This window comes from Heterocephalus glaber, unplaced genomic scaffold (genome assembly GCF_053883595.1).
Source record: "Heterocephalus glaber isolate CG9 unplaced genomic scaffold, H.glaber_assembly_v1.0 deba00000331, whole genome shotgun sequence".
In the NCBI taxonomy this organism is placed as follows: domain Eukaryota; kingdom Metazoa; phylum Chordata; class Mammalia; order Rodentia; family Bathyergidae; genus Heterocephalus; species Heterocephalus glaber.
The window spans coordinates 48,662,059-48,680,974 of record NW_028258142.1 but is presented as its reverse complement, the minus strand read 5'-3'; the positions used below and the strand labels follow the sequence as shown (position 1 = coordinate 48,680,974).

Below are 18,916 nucleotides of genomic sequence, written 5' to 3'. Positions count from 1 at the left end.
CAATGGAAAGGCCATGGGTTCAATCCCCAGTACTACCAAAAAAAAGTTAGGATTGCGTACTCCTCTATCAGTAAAGTAATTGAGTATGTACTCCCAATATTTGTATGTTTATTTTAAAACAATGCGTATCTTTTGAAGACCTGATACTTTATGTACAATTTAAGTGCAGTGCTGGCTGGCCTCAAACTTGTGAGCCTCTTGCCTGTCTCAGTCTGCTGAGTGTTAAGGATTACATGTGTATGCCACTATGCCCGGCTGAAGAACCTTTATAAAAGTGACCACACTGATGAAATTCTTTAGCTCATAAATGACAATCCCTGGATGGAGGAGCCACCTCTTTCCTCAGGATTCTAGAATATTCCTTATCCATGTGACTTAGGGGTAGGATACAAGTAAAGATGTTAGAATGTTCTATGTATTAAATGTTAGTGAAGCCTAGTTTGTTTCTTTTAGGAGAGTGAAATACCTTTTAATATGTTGAAAAAATATTTTCTTAAACTTGCTCCATTTTGGAGTCCACGACCTTTCCTGGGTATGTGTAAGAGTGCATAAAATTTTTGAGTCTACGTCACCATTTAAAATTGTACTGGTAGATGAATAGAATCCAGATAAATGCAAAATTCTGTATTCTCTAATCAATACTTTTACTAACTGCTTATTCATTTTAAAAGACACGAGTCAAGGCTCTAATAAGCAGTCTTATTTTTAATTTACTTGAAGTAATGCCATACTTATTTCATACTGAGGAACCGTTTGAAGTTCAGATTTTTAAAACAAATTCAATCTAGTCTTCTTTATTAACAGTTCAAGTTAATGAACCTCTAATGGGCTTTATTATTTGGAGTATTAACTTTTCTTCCCCTGTGCTTAAGTAATAGGAGTGAAACATCCACATCTGATAATACAGACTCTTACCAAGAGAATACAAGGTAAGCTTTTGAAAAATTCTGCCACTTTACTAAATAATATTCATCATTTTACCAAATAATAATTTTTTTTCGTACGTTTGAGATACTGAGAAGTGAACCCAGGGCCTTATACATGCTAGGCCAAGTGCTCTTTCACTGAGCTACATCCCAGTCCTAGATTTTTGAGTTAAAATTTTGCTCGGTTAATTCTCTAGCTTATTCTCTGGAAGTTAGTAGTTTAGAAATAAAGGACAAACTTACTGCTTTTCAGAATCATATCAGATTAGCCAGGGGTGGTGGTGGCACATACTTGTAATCCCTGCACTCAAGGGTCCGAAGCAGGAGGTTTTGCTTGTTCGAGGCCAGCCTGGGCTATATAGTGAGTTCAAGGTCAGCTTGAACTACATAGCAAGACTGTCACAAAATCAAAAACAAAAGAATCATGTCAGATTAGAAGAGGTTAGCAGTTCTCTTTGACTCTTAGGTTTCTTCTGTGTACTACTCAGAGTTGTCAGTGTTGAAACTTCCTTGCTGACTCTCAGAGGTATTGAAACCTCAGTGATGCTTGATCTTTAGAAAATTTTGAAGGTGCTTCATTCTGGTCAGGTTTTCTGGGTTTTTTTTCTTTTTCTTTTTGATGGCTTTTGTCTCTGAATGTTGTAAGTTATATTCCTAGGGCGCAGGATAGATTAACATATTTCACTCGTGGTTCAAGCCATCTGGCAATGAAACTTATGAATTATGGCCGCGTTGTGAACGTGTTAAAGATGAATTTGATGAGGGCTTTAAAAAGTTTTATATCCCTAGATAGGAGGTGTCCAACCTGTGAGGCATTGCAAGATATTTAAAAATTTCAGGAGACAGTAACATTACATGAATGATTGACAATTGAGGTTCAAACTACTTAAAAACAACTAAGTTTTTGTTTTTGCTTTGGGCTGGGTAGGCATCATGAAAACAGTCAACAAAACAGTAGTACTGTCAACTGAGATTGAGAATTTTTATTCCAGATCATTTGTTGAAAACGTATTTTCAAAATGAGATAATCCTTGAATGGTATGTTATGATTTTTCAGTTGTTTTAAATTTTTTATTTTTTTTTTTTAGTTCTTCTGGGCATCCCACCTTTAAGTGTCCCTTGTGTCAAGAGTCCAATTTTACCAGACAGCGCTTACTGGATCACTGTAATAGTAACCACCTATTTCAGATAGTACCTGTGGTAAGTACAAGTGTTTAAGGCAGTGTCGTGCTTAAAGCATGTTGATCCTTTGTTTCATATACAGAGAAGGGAAGATTAATGATTTAAATTTCGTTGGGTTTTTTTTGTTGTTTTGATTTTTTCGTTTTTGGGGGGTACTGGGGATTAAACACTGGACCTTGCACTTGTAAGGCAGGCGGCAGCACCACTGAGCTAACTCCCCAGCCCAGTGATTTAAATTTAGAATGGGGCTGGGCGAGGTTGTGCATGCCTACAATCCCAGCACTCGTGAGGCAGAGGCAGGAGATTGCTTCAAATTTGAGGTGACCCTGGGCTACATAGTGAGTTCAAGGCTAGCCTGAATTGCATAGCAAGATCTTGTCTCAAAAAACCAAAAAAAGGAAGGGGCACTGTCAATAAGATAGATTTTTGTCAAATGATCGGTGACTATGAAACAAAGTAAGTTAATTAAAATTCCAGTAACTTAAATCATAAAATGGGAGATGCTTATTGTAAGGTAGTATAGAACAGTCTGGAGGAGAGTAATGGAAAATGAACGTGAGACTGTTTATTGAGTAATGTCAGAACCTATTTCTGTTGAGTCCTTTTAATTTCTTGCTCTGTCAGCTGCAGACAGTGGATCTAATCAGATGGATCTGTTGCAGGTGAAAATACCTATAAATAAGAATAAAGCCAGTAGGTATTTTTCATTTGTATTCTTGCAGGACCTAGTATAGTATATGACTTCACAAAACAAAGAAGGAAAAGAATCATACTTTGTTTTTGATGTATACATATGTCTTTGATGCCATTTTAAAGGTGAATTAGAAGGTGATGGGAACCTCTGATGAATAAGGAAGGTAGAACTGAGTGCAGGGTTCCTGCATTGTGGTAATGGTTCTAGAACAACTCACTTTGAACATGAGTTTCCCACATAATTGATTTTTAACTGTGGCTCGTGGAACAAGAGCAACTGAGCTGAAAAGGGATACTTTCTTTTCAGCTAAACATTTAAAGTATTTTCTTGGAAAACACAAATGGAGGAAAATGTATCAACACAAATTGTAGCTACTTCTAAGATGTTTTACTAGATTTTAGAACAATTTGTGAAGAACATAGTCTGCATTAACTGTTGAAAATTCCCTTATACTCTTGCATAACCTCCAGGGAACATATCACCTACTTCACTTTTAGGAAGGGAATCAGTGTCTTTCAAATAAATACGGTGACAATGAAAGTCCCTGGGAAATCCTTTCATATTTAAGAGATTTCAGTTACTTTTATATTGAACTACCAAATTTTTATTTATTTCCGTATAATATTGAATGTATTATGAATGTTAGCTAATGTCCAGTTAATAAAGTTCCTTTTACATCATTTCAGTATTTCATCCATTCACTTTTTGGTACCAGGGATTGAACTCGGTAGGAGTTGCACTTAGGCAGGCGCCGGAACCACTGAGCTAAATCCCCGGCCCTTCATCCATTCACTTTTATAGTTGTAGTACTTCATTTAAAACTTTAAGGATACAACTTAAACTTTATAATTATTTCATTTTCATTTTACATCCACGTGAAATGAAGTTAATAATTATAGTTTTGTGTAGATCAGATGAGTTTATATGCTACATACGTTGTAGGCAGTTAATGATAACTCATTAGAATTGGTGTTAAAAGGCTGGATGTAGTGATTCTGTTGAGATAGTTGTATAAATGCAGATTAAATAGAATATCTAAGATCTCATTACATTGTATTATATTACTGTTATTTAAGGTAATTTGGTTGGGAAATGATCTAGACATGGAATTTGGCCCTTGAAATATTTTTCATGTACAGGCATACCTTGGACATACTGCAGGTTTTGTTTCAGCTCTCTCCAATAAAGCAAATATTGCATTAAAAAGTAAAATTTTTTTGATTTCCAATGTAAATAAAAGTTTTACACTATAGTTTTTTTTAAAAGTCTCCAGCAGCCAGGCATGGTGGCGTGCACCTGTAATCCCAGCACTTGGGAGGCTGAGGCAGGAGGATTGCCATGAGTTCAAGGCCAGCCTGGTCTATTATAGTGAGTTCAGGGCCAGCCTGAACTACAAAGCAGAGACCTTGTCTCAAAAAAAAAAAAAAAAGTCTGCAACAGTACTGTGTCTAACAAAAACAGTGTACATACTTTGGATAAAAAATACTTTATTGCTAAAAAAAAAGAAATTAATGATCATTTAATGTGTTGAAATGGTGACAGTAGACTTGGTTCATGCAGGGTTGCCACAAACTTTCAATTTGTAAAAACAGATATTTCTGTAAAATGCAAGCAAAGTGTAGTAAAGCAAGATATGCCTGAAGTTTTTTAGTAACAGCCTGTGTTTTAATACTTTCAATAATTATATAATGTTTGATTATTTTCATTATTTTTTATTCAAAACAATCTGTTTCTTGTAGACATGTCCTATTTGTGTGTCTCTTCCTTGGGGAGATCCTAGCCAGATTACTAGAAATTTCGTTAGTCATCTAAATCAAAGACATCAGTTTGATTATGGAGAATTTGTGGTGAGTTCTTCAAGATTAAGAAAGTACTGTCTAAATAATTAAGTTAAATTAACTTTTCAATCTAGTCGAGTTTTTTTGTTTTTTCTTTTGGTACCGGAGATCGAACTCAGGACCTTGGTTGTACTTGCAAGGTAGGCACGGCCACTGAGCTAAATCCCCGGCCATAGACTTGAGTTAAGGCAAGCAGTTGAATCATACTGATTGGATTTAGAACATATTCTTTTGTTTTTGGTAATAATATTGGTGAACTTTAAAGAAATGGTAAAAATTGAATTTGCTGTTTATATGAGAGAGAGAATTAATAGAAATGCAAACCCCTGCTTGGCACTGTGGTGAGTGCCTGTATTCCTAGAGCATTCTGGAGGCTGAGGCAGGAGCTCAAAGCTAGCTTGGGTTACATAGGGTGTTGATGGCCAGCTTGGACTACTTAGCAAGACTGTCTCAAAAAAATTGAAAGAAAGAAAAGAAAAAAAGAACCAACTTCCAGATTAACTAAATGATGATTTATATAAAAACTGTCTATAAAATTAAGGAAAAATTGTGCCTGCTTGAGAGGTAAGATTGGTAAAACATATTGAGGATATATCTCATCTAGTGTACTTTACTTATTAAAACCACTGTAATAGTGCTCTCATCTCTAGCACATGAGACACAATTTATTTACTTACTTTTTACTGGTTTTGTTTTTTAAATGGAAGAGCTTCATTATCTTTTTTTTTTTTTTTGAGCTTAATTATCTTGTAAAGCCAAAGTGACAACAAAGTGAATGAAGGAAGTCATGTAATACAAAAGTGACTCCACAAAGGCTGGGAATGTAGCTCAGTGGTAGCATGCTTTCTTATCATACACAGACTCCTGTGCTCAGTCCCCAGCACTACAAAAACAAAATAAAACAAGAGACTCCCGAAAGCAAAAATGTGGTATAATTAAAAAAAAAAATTAGGTGGTTTCTTCTATTAATTTTTTTGAAGCAAAACATTGGTACATTTTATATATACATAGTGATAACATTCATTATAGGGAATTTGTACCTGTACGTGATAGATCTTGCTTCTTTTTTCCTATTCCTCTCCCTTATATACAAAAGCTTTGTTATATACAAAAGCTTTGTTTCCATTTTTTGCTTCTATTTTTTTTTCTTGTCCCTTCTTTCCATTTCCCCTCCATCTTCCCTTGTTTCCCTTCTCATTTGAACATTTTCTTCCCATTTCCCAGTATCTATCATACATTTTAGTTTTTTTATTTTTACTTTTAGTTGATAACACCAGAGAAACAATGTGGTATTTAAACATGTGTGTCTGACTTGTTTCATGTTAAGAGTATGGTCTTGAGGTGCATCCATGTAGTTGTAGATGTCTCAAGCTCATTCTTCATGGCAGAGTAGTACTCCGTTGTATTAAAAACCACATCTTTATATATTTGTTGGTTAATGAGCATTTGGGCTGTTTCCAAGATTAGGTAGTACAAACTGTTCCACTATAAACATGAGTGTGCATATATCACTGTGCTATGATGCTTTTAATTCTTTTGGGAAGATAACAGAAAGAGAATAGCTGGGTTAAATGGGATCTCTAGTTTTAGTTTTTTGAGGCATCTCCACATTGATTTCCACTGTGGTTGCATCAGTATACACTCCCACCAGCAGGTGGAGAAGAGTTCCTTTTCCCCCACAGCCCCTCCAGTATTTGTTATTGGTTGCTTTCTTGATAACAGCCATTCTTTCTGGAGTGAGTTGGAATGTCAGTGTTGTTTTAATTTGCACCTCTCGAATGACCAGTGATGTTGAACATTTTTTCATAGATTTATTTGCTGTTTCTACTTCATGTGAGAACTGTCTTTTCATTTCAGATACCCACTTTGGACTGGGTCTTTAAATTTGGGAGCGGGGTCTGATTTTTTTTTTTAATTCTTTGTATATTCTAGATAGTAATCCTTTGAGGAACAGCTGGCAAAAATTATTTCCCACACTGTGCATTGTCACTTCACTCTGTTGGTTTCTCTTGCTATGTAAAAGCTTTTTAATAAGATGAGTTCCCAGTTGTTGATTCTTTGTGGTGGTTCCTGTGCACTTGAGGTTTTGTTCATAAAGTCTATGCCTACACCAATGTCTTTGAGAGTTCTACCTATTCTGTCTTCCAGCAGATTAAATGTTTCTGTTTTAGTATTTAGATCTTGGATCCATTTTGATTTTAGTTTAGTGCATGGTGAAAGATATAGGTCTAGTTTTAATCTTTAGCAAGCTGAAACCCAGTTTTTCCAGCACTGTTTATTAAAGAGGCTTTCTCCCAGTGAAGGTGTTGTCAAAGATAAGGTGGCTGAATGTGTACTGAGTTGTTTCTGCATCTTCTAGTCTGTTCCATTGATCCTTGGGTCTGTTTTTTTTTGCCAGTACTATGCTGTTTTTATCACAGGAGCTTTGAAGTGTAATTTCAAGTCAGGGATTGTGAATGCCTTCTTTCTTGCGTTTGTTGCCCAGAATTGCCTTTGCTATTCTAGGTCTGTTCTGGTTCCAAATGAATTTTAGGATTGTTCTCTCTAATTCTGTGAGATATGCTGTTGGAATTTTGATTGGAATTCCATTAAATCTGTATAACAACTTTGGACGTATGGACATTTTCACTGTATTGGTTCTGCCTACCCAGGAACAAGGGATATCTTTGCATTTTCTGATGTCCTCTTCGATCTCCTTTAGTGTAGTTTTCAGTGTAGAGGTGTTTTAACTTCTTTATTAGATTGATTCCTAGGTATTTCATTTTTTTGGATGCTGTTGTAAAAGGTGTTTCCCTAATTTCTCTCTGAGTTAATTTGTTATTCGTGTACAGGAAGGCTACTGATTTTTTTGAGTGTTGACTTTGTATCCAGCTACACTACTGAATTTGGTTATTAATCTTTTATTAATTATGAAATTGCATTTTATTCAACTTCAATGTAATTAAGACTGATTCAGAATTTTGACAAAGAATGGCTGATATTTGTTTTCCAGTTTAAAGTGCAGTTCTCACAGTGGCATGAACAAAGTTAATATTTTTTCTTTGCCCTCTATGTTGAAATTACATAATTTTTCCTTTTTGGTACCAGGCATTGAACTTGGGACCTTGCGCTTTTGAGGCAGGTGCTGGAACCACTGAGCTAAATCCCTCGCCCAAAATTACATAATTTTTGATACTTTTTAAAATTTGGTGGAATTTTTACATTTAATCTACTTTTGCAAAACAATTAAAATTTGTGTGAAGTTCATGTGTACTGTGTTGTCTTAGCAATTATATTAAGTAACTGTAGATTATTACTCAGTTTTCCTCATAAGAAAAGTTGCTGTGTTTAGAGGACTGTATTTTGGAAAAAAATTTTTTTTTCTGAGGTACTTTTAACTTTGTCATAGAAAACTATGTAATTGTAATTTTCTTAGGTTAAGTAGAAGCCTTTCCATTTTAAGCAAATCAGTGGGACATAAAATTCGTAGCAAGTCGTATTTCTGAAGTTAAGGAGTAGGTAGTTGGGCTTTTTTGTTTGTTTGTTCGTTTGTTTTGTTTTGTACTCAGGACCTTGGGGATGCTGATAAGCACACATACCACCATAAAGTTACACTGTCAGCCAAGAACTAGTTTTCTTATGTAACTTAGATTGAGTGAGCTGTAGTATTTAGTTTCATGTTCCGGTTAAGGAACTATTAGTTATTCAAGTGTTAATAAATGCTTATTTTCTTTAAAATTAGTTTGCCTTCAGATATTTGGCATTCTTTTCTAGAAATAGCACAAATTTATCTCACATGACTGTGGATTACAATTAAGTATAATTTTGATTAATGACTACCAGGCACTGTAAATTTTCATTCTCTGCCCATTGTCTGATACTATTCATTCCTAAATAATTACAACTGAACCTAATTTTTAATTAAAGTTGAGGTGTTTAAGTGTTATTTAAAAGATGGGGTCCTGCTATATTATCCAGGCTGGCCTGAACTCTTGGGCTCAAATGATCTTTCTTCCTAACCTTCCAGAGTCAAAGGGACTATAGTGCCATGTCACTCTGCCCCTTAATCTTACATTTTAAAGTATACTTTATGACACATGTAAGCTGTCCTGGGTATGTGTAATGTATATCCACAAGTGTAATATATTGGGAAAAATACTGAATGGTTGAGTATTTTCCAATTGACACGTTAATTTTTATTTTGTTTTGTTTTTAAGAATCTTCAGCTAGATGAGGAAACCCAGTATCAAACTGCTGTTGAAGAATCTTTTCAAGTAAACATCTAAAGTCTGTAGACATCTCTGCATCTTTGTACCTGCAAGTGCCATGTTTAAGGGGAAAATTACATGAAGTCATCATTTCAATAACTTGATGTGTATATTAATAAAAGTAATTGTCTATCTAAGTTTTTTAATTGAAAAATAAAAGTGGGCCACCTAAAAGTTTTACTTCATCCTCTTGGACAAGTTAAAAAAAATGAAAGTTACAGTATTACTTTAAAAGCGTGCAAAAGGTTGTACTTCATCTTTTTTTATATTGCATATGATTGAATTTTTCATTATTATGTTGCTTTTGAAATTTGGTGCAATTCCTCCCATTTACTTTTTTGTATACAAGTAACACAGCAAATTCTGAAAGATGCAATTGATGTAAACCTAACAAATCTGAGCCAGTTGTCAAAGTTGCAGAATGGAACCTTGAAGTGCTAAATGGAATAATCCAAAGGAAGTTTTTAAAAATACATTCTAGCTGATGAATTCAGCTATGAAAAAATTGTATTTATGATAACATTTAGTATTTTCAAAACTAGTGAGAATTTTTTTTTTAGTAATTAAAGTTTAAAAACTGAAAGATCATTTTAAAGATATTTTCTTTTTGCTATTAGGATATGTCAAGACAAAAATGTATTTCTTGATGGGCAGCTGGTCATTTCAATCTTGTTTGATGAATTTGTAAGCCTGATACATACCAAGCTGAATAACAGTTCTTTGGCCTTGGAACTTTCAATAGCCAGTGTTTCTCAATAGCTAAGGTGAAACTTACAGTACAAATTTTCAGGTGGTAATATATTTACAGAGAAATAAGATGTTTAAAGAAATGCATTCAAAGCTAAAGATATATATGCATACATTTTTGTATGTGTACATATATACATATACATCTTTGCATGCCATTTGGTTATAAGTTTCTATTAAGGATTTTAAAAATGGAAAAGCAATATAGGATTGAAGTGTTTATCTGATTTGATTAAAATTTTATATGTCACTGAATTTTTAAAATGTAACAAATGTTAAATGAAATAGTTGGCTGCTGTTACATCTTAAAAATTGAGTTTACACACAGTTATCTGTATATGGTGCTCATTTGTTATTCTCAAGAATAATGTGCAACTGGTTGATTTTTACTAGCCACTGTTTCACTACTTTTTAGTCAAAATGAGATTTGTTTGTAGTATTCAGTAATGGGAATCCTAAAGTATTTTGTAGAAGGTCCCAAATTACAGAATAAAGGATGAAGATTGGATTTGCTTACATTCCATACTAATATACAATGTTTATGCTTTCTTTAAAATAAATAACTAAAAGATCATAAAATCTCAGAAGTAGTTTGCTGCTAATATATACATATATTATATAAAAAGATATATTTTGTTTCTCTTAAAACCCTTGTTGACTTTTCTACAGTGAACATTTTTTTAAACTTGATTTAATAAAGGTGTTAATTTTGGAAGTGGAGTTTTATAAAAACCTTTTTCAGTCAAACAGTGATGACTTTATTTATAGATAGTTATAACAATCACACACAAAGCCATACATCCTAATGCCTTTGTTCTGTCATTCTCAAGAGTGATGTTTACCTACATGCTTAAACATTTTCCCTGCAGCTACACGAGTAATTTTAAGAATAATTGTACAAAGAACTCTTTAAAAAGAGACTTTGGCCATAGTTTTTTCCAGTTTAAAGCAATAACTTTAGTAATTTCTTATGTCCACCGTGTCCACTTAAACCATTGTGGAATTTGCAAGCTTCTTTAAAGAAAAATTGTAGTCGAGATCTTCTTGATGAATATACTTTGAAATTTTTTGAATGAGTTACATATCAATGTCATGTGTGTCTTTCATCTAAGATTTTTCATAAGGAAAATAGTGACTCCTTTTCTCTGGGGACTTCTCAGAATGGGAATAATTGTTTAAAATCTTTCTTTTTGTCAGTGGGTTTGGAATAGGTGATAGACTACAGATTTAATTCATGATAAATTCATGGATGGGAAAAATCTGCTTTTATCTGAGGATAAAATAGGGAACTGTTAATACTTGAATACCTAAATTTCACAAATCACTTAGGAAAGCTTTCTCAACAAATTATCATTTTTACACAGTCTTTTTTTTTTTGGTACCGGAGATCGAACTCAGGACCTTGCACTTGCAAGGCAGGTGCCGGGAACCACTGAGCTAAATCCCCAGCCCTACACAGTCTTATTTGAAATGTATGTCTTTATTTTTCGATTAAATGTGGCTTTCTCCTACTTGTATGTCTAATTAAAATTTTGTCTGGAGGCAAACAACATTTAACTCTTATAACTCAACTTAAAAGACAACCCATTATTTTGCACTTTAAAAAGGCAAAAGCTACCACATGCTTACACTATCTGTTGAATTTAACTTTATAAACTTGTCTTATCTGTTTTGAGTATTAAACATCTTATCTCTAAAAAGTGTCTGTGTAGCAGGATATTCTAGACAGCTAGTTAAATGGTTAATGAATGCCTTTATGTGGAGAAATTACCTTTCTGTAAGACATTGGGGGTATAAGAATATGTATATTGCCAGTCACAGTGTCAAGTGCTAGTTTGGCTGCTTGGTAAGTATCTCCAGTAAACCACATTGTGCAAAACCCCATTAGGGCTTCTGCTCAAACAACCCTTTGTAGAAAGTGTGATATTTTAGCTTATGTAGAAAAAGTGTGGTCCAGAAAACGTTAATACATGTCTAAAATTCATAAAAATAAGGCACACCCTTCATAATCACCATCTAGTGTATAATACAGTTTTTAAATTTTGTACAAATTTGAAAAAAGGAATGGGACTAAAGTATGCAAAGAGATTAAATGGCGGGGATACAGGGACCTCAAGAAAATGTTAACAGCTCATTGCTTATCTCTACCCCAACAGCAGTTGTCCAGTCTTGTGCTACAGAGAGGGCAGTCATTACGCTCCTTCCCCCTTGAAAAGAGGAATAGAAATGAGTGTAGTCCATTGTGTACTTGGTTGACAAACATTAAACCATACAATTTTCTACATATCCTGTATTTTCTTGCGGCTGGGGTTCAAACCCAAGGTGTTGTGCATGCTAAGCATGTTCTTTGCCAATGAATTGCACTCAGCCCCTATACAACAGGAATTCTTAGGAGTGATTATGAAAGGGGCTTGTGCAGAATTCAAGAGAGTGGATATGGAGTATAAGACACTGGTAATCAGATTAGTTAAGCCACTCACAGGATATGAAGAGGAAGAAAAAAATACAGAGAAGACAGGGAATTTCTGATGAATAGGCATAATAGTATGTGATACTGAAAGTGAACAATGACCAGAGGAGTCATTGTTAGAGGAAGCATTACTAGAATCCTGTAAGTCCCCTTGGTTCTGTTTGCAGTCACAACTCTACTACAGATGGTTTTGCCTGGTCTTACACTTCACGGAGAGGGGAGCATACAGAATTTTATGTGGCTACTTTTGCTCAGCATTTTTCCAGGTCAGTTGTTTCTTCACAGCTGCATAAGCAACTTGCCTTTTGTCCAAAATAGGAAAGGTTAGTCTTTAAAAGTTATGTTGTAGTATTTGTGGGCGTGTTTTTGTTTTTCAGTATTGGGGATTGAACCTAGAGCCTCATAAATGGTGGGCAAGTGCTCTTCCACTGAGCTGTCCAATAATTGTGACACTTGTTTTGAAAGTAGTTCATTCTTCATTTTATGAGAAATCTTAAATAATACATCTTTTAGAATAACCTTTATAAAGAGTAATCAGCTGGTGGTCATACTTCTCAAATGTAGGCCCAGGATTTAAGATGAGAAATTCTCTTAACCTACCAGTCAATACATTCCTTCATTCGTTTATTTTTTTGTTTTTGTTTTTGTTTTTTTGGTACTGGGGATCGAACTCGGGTCCTTGTGCTTGTGCAGCAGGGGGTGAAACCACTGAGCTAAATCCCCAGCCCTCATTCGTTCATTATAACAGGTTCATGCTATGTAGTTCAGGTTGACCTTGAGCTCACAGTGATCCTCCCGCCTCAGCCTCCCCAGTGCTGGGTTTTCAGATGTGTGCCACCAATCCTGGCTTCCATTTTTACTTTTATCGTGCTTGATTCTTAACCAATAATTAACAAGAAACCACTCTTTAGAAATTTATTTTGTAATACTAGCAAAATATTTAAAATAACATAATTATCTGGGTTATTTGGTAGTCATATGTGTAAACAGTTTTGTTTTTGCCTTTTTGAGAAGGGTCATGCTATATAGTCCAGGCTGGCCTTGAACTCAATATGAAGCCCAGGATGGCCTCAGGGTGGTAGTGCTCATTCTGCCTCAGCCTCCCCGGTGGTGGGATTACAGGTGTAATCATATTATTTTATGATTATGGCAGCCTCATTTGAATGGAAAATAACTTGGAAAACATTTGGCAGATGTCTTGAATATTTATTTGGCTTAATGAAAACAGCTGAATTTTTTCTTAGGTTGAGCAGCCCTAATTGGAAATCAAAATGCCACCAAATGTTCCTTTGCCATATAGCCTAAAGTTTTTTTTTTTTTTTTTGTATCCGGGATCGAACTCAGGTCCTTGCGCTTGTGGCAGGCGGTGGAACCACTGAGCTAAATCCCCGGCCCAAAATGCCACCAAATGTAAAACTGCTTGATCTTGTGATCAGTTACCTTGGAGAGGGACCAAAACCCCCTTAGTCCATTCCTTCTGGGGAAGTCCTGGTTCCTTCCATGTATGCTTGCTGCATGACTAACTTTCCCATTTGATTAACATTTAATATTACCTAAGTGACTATACTTGTTGTAATCATACTATTCATAGTTTTGTCCCACCTCATGATTTCCCATTGAGTAAATATTACCTAAGGGACTATATCTGCAATTTTATTAGTTCACTGTAGTTTTGTCCTACCTTGACCCCTCACCTTGTGGTTTTGCTCAATATTGAGAAGCGAGGTCGTCAGGCAACCCACTTTCTGTTCGCCCTTCCATCCGTCTGAGAAGCTATCTTTCAATAAATTCTTCCTACTTTTTTTTTTTAATTCTTAAAATTTTTTTTGTATTAAATTCTTTTATTGGTACATTGTAGGTATACAACACAATTACATTCTCATTGGGAATTGTACCTTTACATAATGCATCTTGGTTCTTATTTTTTCCCCATTCCTAGCCCTCCCTTCACGCCCTCCACCCTTCCCTATTTACAAAGACTTTATTTCCATTTCTCATCATTTTTCCTTTCCCTTCTTTCCTTTCCCCGGCCCCTCCCACTACCCCTACCCCTTTGGACCTTTTCCTATTTTACATTATCGATTGTTCATTCTAATCATTGGTACATTTTAGGTATACAGTATAATGACATTCATCATTGGAAATTTGCACCTTTACATATTCTCTCTTGGTTCTTATTTTTCACCCTTGCCCAGCCCTCCCTTCAACCCCTCCAGTCCTCCCTATTTACAAAGATTTTGTTCCTATTTTTCCATTTTCTCATATTAATCCCATTCCGTTCTATCCTTTCCCCTAGCCCTCCCACTTCCTTCCCCTTTGCCCCTTTTCTTCCTATTTCACATTACCTATTATACATTTCGTCCTTATTTACACTTTCAGTTTCTCACACCAGAGAAACTATTCGGTATTTACACATGTGTGTCCTATTTATTTCACTTAAGAGTATCACCTCAATGTGCATCCACTTAGCTATAAATGTCTCTAATTTCTCATTTTTTATGGCTGAGTAGTACTCCATTTTATAAAAAAACCACATTTTCTTTATCCAGTCTCCAGTTGATGGGCAGTTAGGCTGGTTCCAAGTTTTAGCTATTGCAAATTGTCCTGGTATGGACATGGGTGCACATATATCACTGTGGTATGATTCTTTTAATTCTTTGGGGAAGATCCCCAGCAGTGGAATAGCTGGGTCAAATGGGACTTCCAGTCCTAGTTTTTTGAGGTATCTCCATACTGATTTCCACAGTGCTTTCACCAGTCTACACTCCCACCAGCAGTGAAGCAGAGTTCCTCTTTCCCCACAGCCCCGCCAGCATTTGCTATTGGTTGATTTCATGATAGCAGCCATTCTTTCTGGAGTGAAGTGGAATCTCAGCGTTGTTTTCATTTGCATCTCTCGAATGACCAGTGATGTTGAACATTTTTTCATGTATTTATTTGCTATTTCTACTTCTTTGTGTGAGAAATGTCTGTTCATTTCAGATGCCCATTTTTGGATTGGGTCTTTAAATTTGGCAGGTCTGATCTTTTTAAGTTCTTTATAGATTCGAGATAGTAGACCTTTGTCTGAGGAAGAGCAGGTGAAGATTTTTTCCCACATTGTGGGTTGTCTCTTCACACTGCTGGTGATTTCTCTTGCTGTGCAGCAGAAGCCTTTTAAGAAGAAGAGATCCCACTTGTTGATGGTTTGTGCTAGTTCACGGGCAACTGAGGTTTTGTTCATAAAATCTTTTCCTACACCGATGTCTTCAAGGGTTCTACCTAACCTCTGTTCCAACTGGTTCAGAGTTTCTATTTTAATATTTAGATTTTTAATCCATTTTGATTTTAGTTTAGTGCATGGTGAAAGATATAGATCTAATTTTAATCTTTGGCAAGTTGAGGCCCAATTTTTCCAGCATCATTTATTAAAGAGGCTATCTTTCCTCCAGTGATGGTGTTTGACTCCTTTGTTGAAGATGAGATGGCTGAGTGTGTCAGGAGTTGTTTCTGCATCTTCTAATCTGTTCCACTGGTCCTCAGGTCTCTTTCTTTGCCGGTACCATGCTGTTTTTATGACAGTAGCTTTGTAGTATAGTTGCAGGTTGAGGATTGTGATACCCCCCGCCATGTCTCTGTTACCTAGAATTGCTTTTGCTATTCTGGGTCTCTTCTTGCTCCAAATGAATTTTTGGATTTTTTTCTCAAGGTCTATGAAGTATGCTACTGGGATATCAATTGGAATTGCATTAAATCTATATAGCAGTTTTGGAAGTATGGGCATTTTCACTCTATTAATCCTTCCTAGCCAGGAGCAGGGGATGTCTGTCCATTTTCTGATATCATCTTCAATCTCTCTTTTCAGAGTGCCATAGTTTTCAGAGAAGAGGTCTTTGATTTCTTTCGTTAGGATGATTCCTAGGTATTTCAGTTTTTTGGATGCTATTGTGAAAGGAATTATTTGCCCTATTTCTCTCTCAGTGAGTCTGTCATTGGTGTAGAGGAAAGCTATTGATTTTTGTGTGTTGACCTTGTAACCAGCTACTTGACTGAATTTGGTTATTAAGTCTAGAAGACTTTTGGTGGAGTTCTTGGGGTCTTCTATATAGAGTATCATGTCATTTGAAAATAATGACAATTTGACTTCTTCATTTCCTATCTTTATTCCTTTTATTTCTTTCTCTTGTCTAATTGCCATGGCTAATGTTTCCAGAACTATATTGAACAAGAGTGGTGATAGTGGACATCCTTGTCTTGTTCCTGATTTGAGTGTGAAGGATTTCAGTTTTTGACCATTTAGTATGATATTGGCTGTTGGTTTTTCATAGATGGCTTCTATCAGTTTGAGGTAGAGACCATCTATTCCAGTTTTTTGTAGGGTTTTTATCATAGATGCATGTTGGATTTTGTCAAATGCTTTTTCTGCATCTATGGAGATAATCATATGGTTTTTGTCCTTGGCTCTATTGATATAGTGTATTACATTGATTGATTTTCATATATTGAACCATCCCTGCATCCCTGGGATGAATCCCACTTGATCAGGGTGTATGATCTTCTTGATGATCTTCTGCATTCTGTTTGCCAGTATCTTACTAAGGAGTTTTGCATCTATGTTCATTAGTGAGATTGGCCTATAGTTCCCTTTTTCAGTTGGGTCTTTCTCTGCTTTGGGGATCAAGGTGTTGCTTGCTTCCAGGAATGAATTTGGGAGTATTGCTTCCCTTTCAATTTCATTGAAGAGTTTAAACAGTAGTGGCAGCAGTTCCTCTCTAAATGTCTTGTAGAATTCAGCAGTGAAGCCATCAGGGCCTGGGCTTTTCTTAGTTGATGAGCTTTTAATTACATTTTCAGTTTCATTGGTTGATATTGGGCTCTTCAGAATTTTTAGGTCTTCGTTCAACTTCGGTAATTCATATGTATCTAGGAATCTGTCCATTTCTTCTCTGTTGTCCATCTTATTGGCGTATAGGTTCTGGAAGTAGGTATTGATGATCCTCTGGATTTCTGCTGGGTCTGTTGTAATTTCACCCTTTTCATTCCTAATTGCATGGATTTGGGCCTTTTCTTTCCTTTTTCTGACAAGGTTGGCTAAAGGTTTGTCAATTTTGTTGATTCTTTCAAAGAACCAACTCTTGGCTTCATTGATTTTTTTGTAACATTCTCTTAGTCTCCATTGCATTGATTTCTCCTCTGATCTTTATAATTTCCTCCCTTGTATGAGCTTTGGGGTTGTCCTGTTCTTTTTCTAGAAGCTTGAGGTTCAGCATCAGGTTGTTTAATTGGGCTCGTTCTTTTTTCCTAATATGCATATTCACTGCTATGAATTTCCCTCATAAGACAGCTTTCATTGTGTCCCATAGATTCTGATATGTTGTATTGTCATTGTCATTTAATTGAAGGAACTGTCTGATTTCTTCTTTAATTTCCTCTGTGACCCATTGGTTATTCAGAAGTGTGCTGTTCAATTTCCACGTGTTTATGAAATATTTTGAGTTTCTTTTGCTATGGATCTCCAATTTCATTGCACTATGGTCTGATAATATACAGGGGATGACTTCAATTCCTTTGCACTTACTTAAACATGTTCTATGTGTGAGTATGTGGTCTATGTTGGAGAATGACCCATGTGCAGCTGAGAAAAATGTGTATTCTGATTTTGTGGGGTGGAAGATTTTGTAAACATCTGTTAAGTTCATTTGTTCAAGAGTTCGATTGAGTTCTAGTATTTCATTACTTATTTTTAGTCTAGTTGATCTATCTATTTGTGACAGTGGGGTGTTGAGGTCCCCCACTACAATTGTATTAGGCATATATGACTTTTCATGTCAGTATTTGTTTTATATAGTTGGGTGCACTAGTGTTTGGTGCATAGATATTTATGATTGTCATCTCTTCCTCTTGGATTCTTCCCTTTACAAGGATGTAGTATCCTCCTTCGTCTCTCTTAATCAGTGTTGGTTTGAAATCTACTTGATCTGCCAAGAGGATAGCTACTCCTGCTTTTTTTCGGGTTCCTGTCGCATGGAGTATTGTATTCCACCCTTTAATTTTCAGTCTGTGAGTTTCCTTTTGAATTAAGTGTGTTTCTTGTATGCAGCATATTTTGTTGGATTTTGCTTCTTGACCCATTCTGCCAGTCTATTTCTTTTGATTGGTGAATTGAGACCGTTAACATTGATGGTTATAACTGAAATGTATTGACTTGTCATTGCCATGACTTTTTCTTTTTGTTGGACTCTCCACCTTTACATTTAATTTCTTGTCATGCCTGATGGATTCATTCTACTGTGCTTCCTGGGGTTGTGAACCTCATTGTCTGTTTCTAGAATATTGTCTAAAATTTTTTGAGTGCTGGTTTGGTATTCATGAAGTTCCTAAGGTGCTGTTTGTCATGAAAGTATCTTTTTTCTCCATCAATTTTGAATGATAGTTTTGCAGGGTACATTGGTCTGGGTTGCAGGCTGTTTTCCTTTAGGGCTTGGAACATCACTCCAAGCTCTTCTTCCCTTGAGGGCTTGCATTGACAAGTCTGCTGTGATTCTGATGGGCTTTTCTCTGTATGTGATGTGTTTCTTTTCTCTAACTGCTTGTAGAACTTTATTTTTCTGTTGGGTTTCTGGAATGTTAACAATTGTATGCCTATGTGCAGATTTTTTTTTTAATCATGGCTAGTTGGAGTCCTATATGCCTCATTTATCTGTATGTGGAGTTCTTTCCCCTGCTTGGGAAGTTTTCTGCTATTACTTCTGTGAACAGTTTTTTATGTCATCTGCACTCTCTCCTCTTTCTTCATTGACTCCAATCAGTCTTATGTTATTCTTCCTTGCATC

General features: G+C 35.6%; 1 protein-coding gene across 9 annotated transcripts in view; it reads left to right on the top strand.

Moving 5' to 3' along the window:
* The window catches only part of Rnf138 (ring finger protein 138), a 35,965-nt gene extending 25,752 nt beyond the window's left edge, over nt 1-10,213 (top strand). For 5 of the 9 annotated variants that reach the window (XM_087193690.1, XM_004853110.4, XM_087193704.1 and 2 more), the window contains 4 exons: nt 873-929; nt 2,015-2,126; nt 4,542-4,649; nt 8,837-10,213. In XM_087193690.1, coding sequence (XP_087049816.1) covers nt 873-929; nt 2,015-2,126; nt 4,542-4,649; nt 8,837-8,905 — 346 coding nt within the window. In that variant the 3' untranslated portion in view covers nt 8,906-10,213. The remainder of the gene's footprint in view (nt 1-872; nt 930-2,014; nt 2,127-4,541; nt 4,650-8,836) is intronic. The other 4 variants (XM_087193693.1, XM_021265113.2, XM_087193718.1 and 1 more) reach the window with 1 other exon arrangement.
* Nucleotides 10,214-18,916: the final 8,703 nt, after the last annotated feature.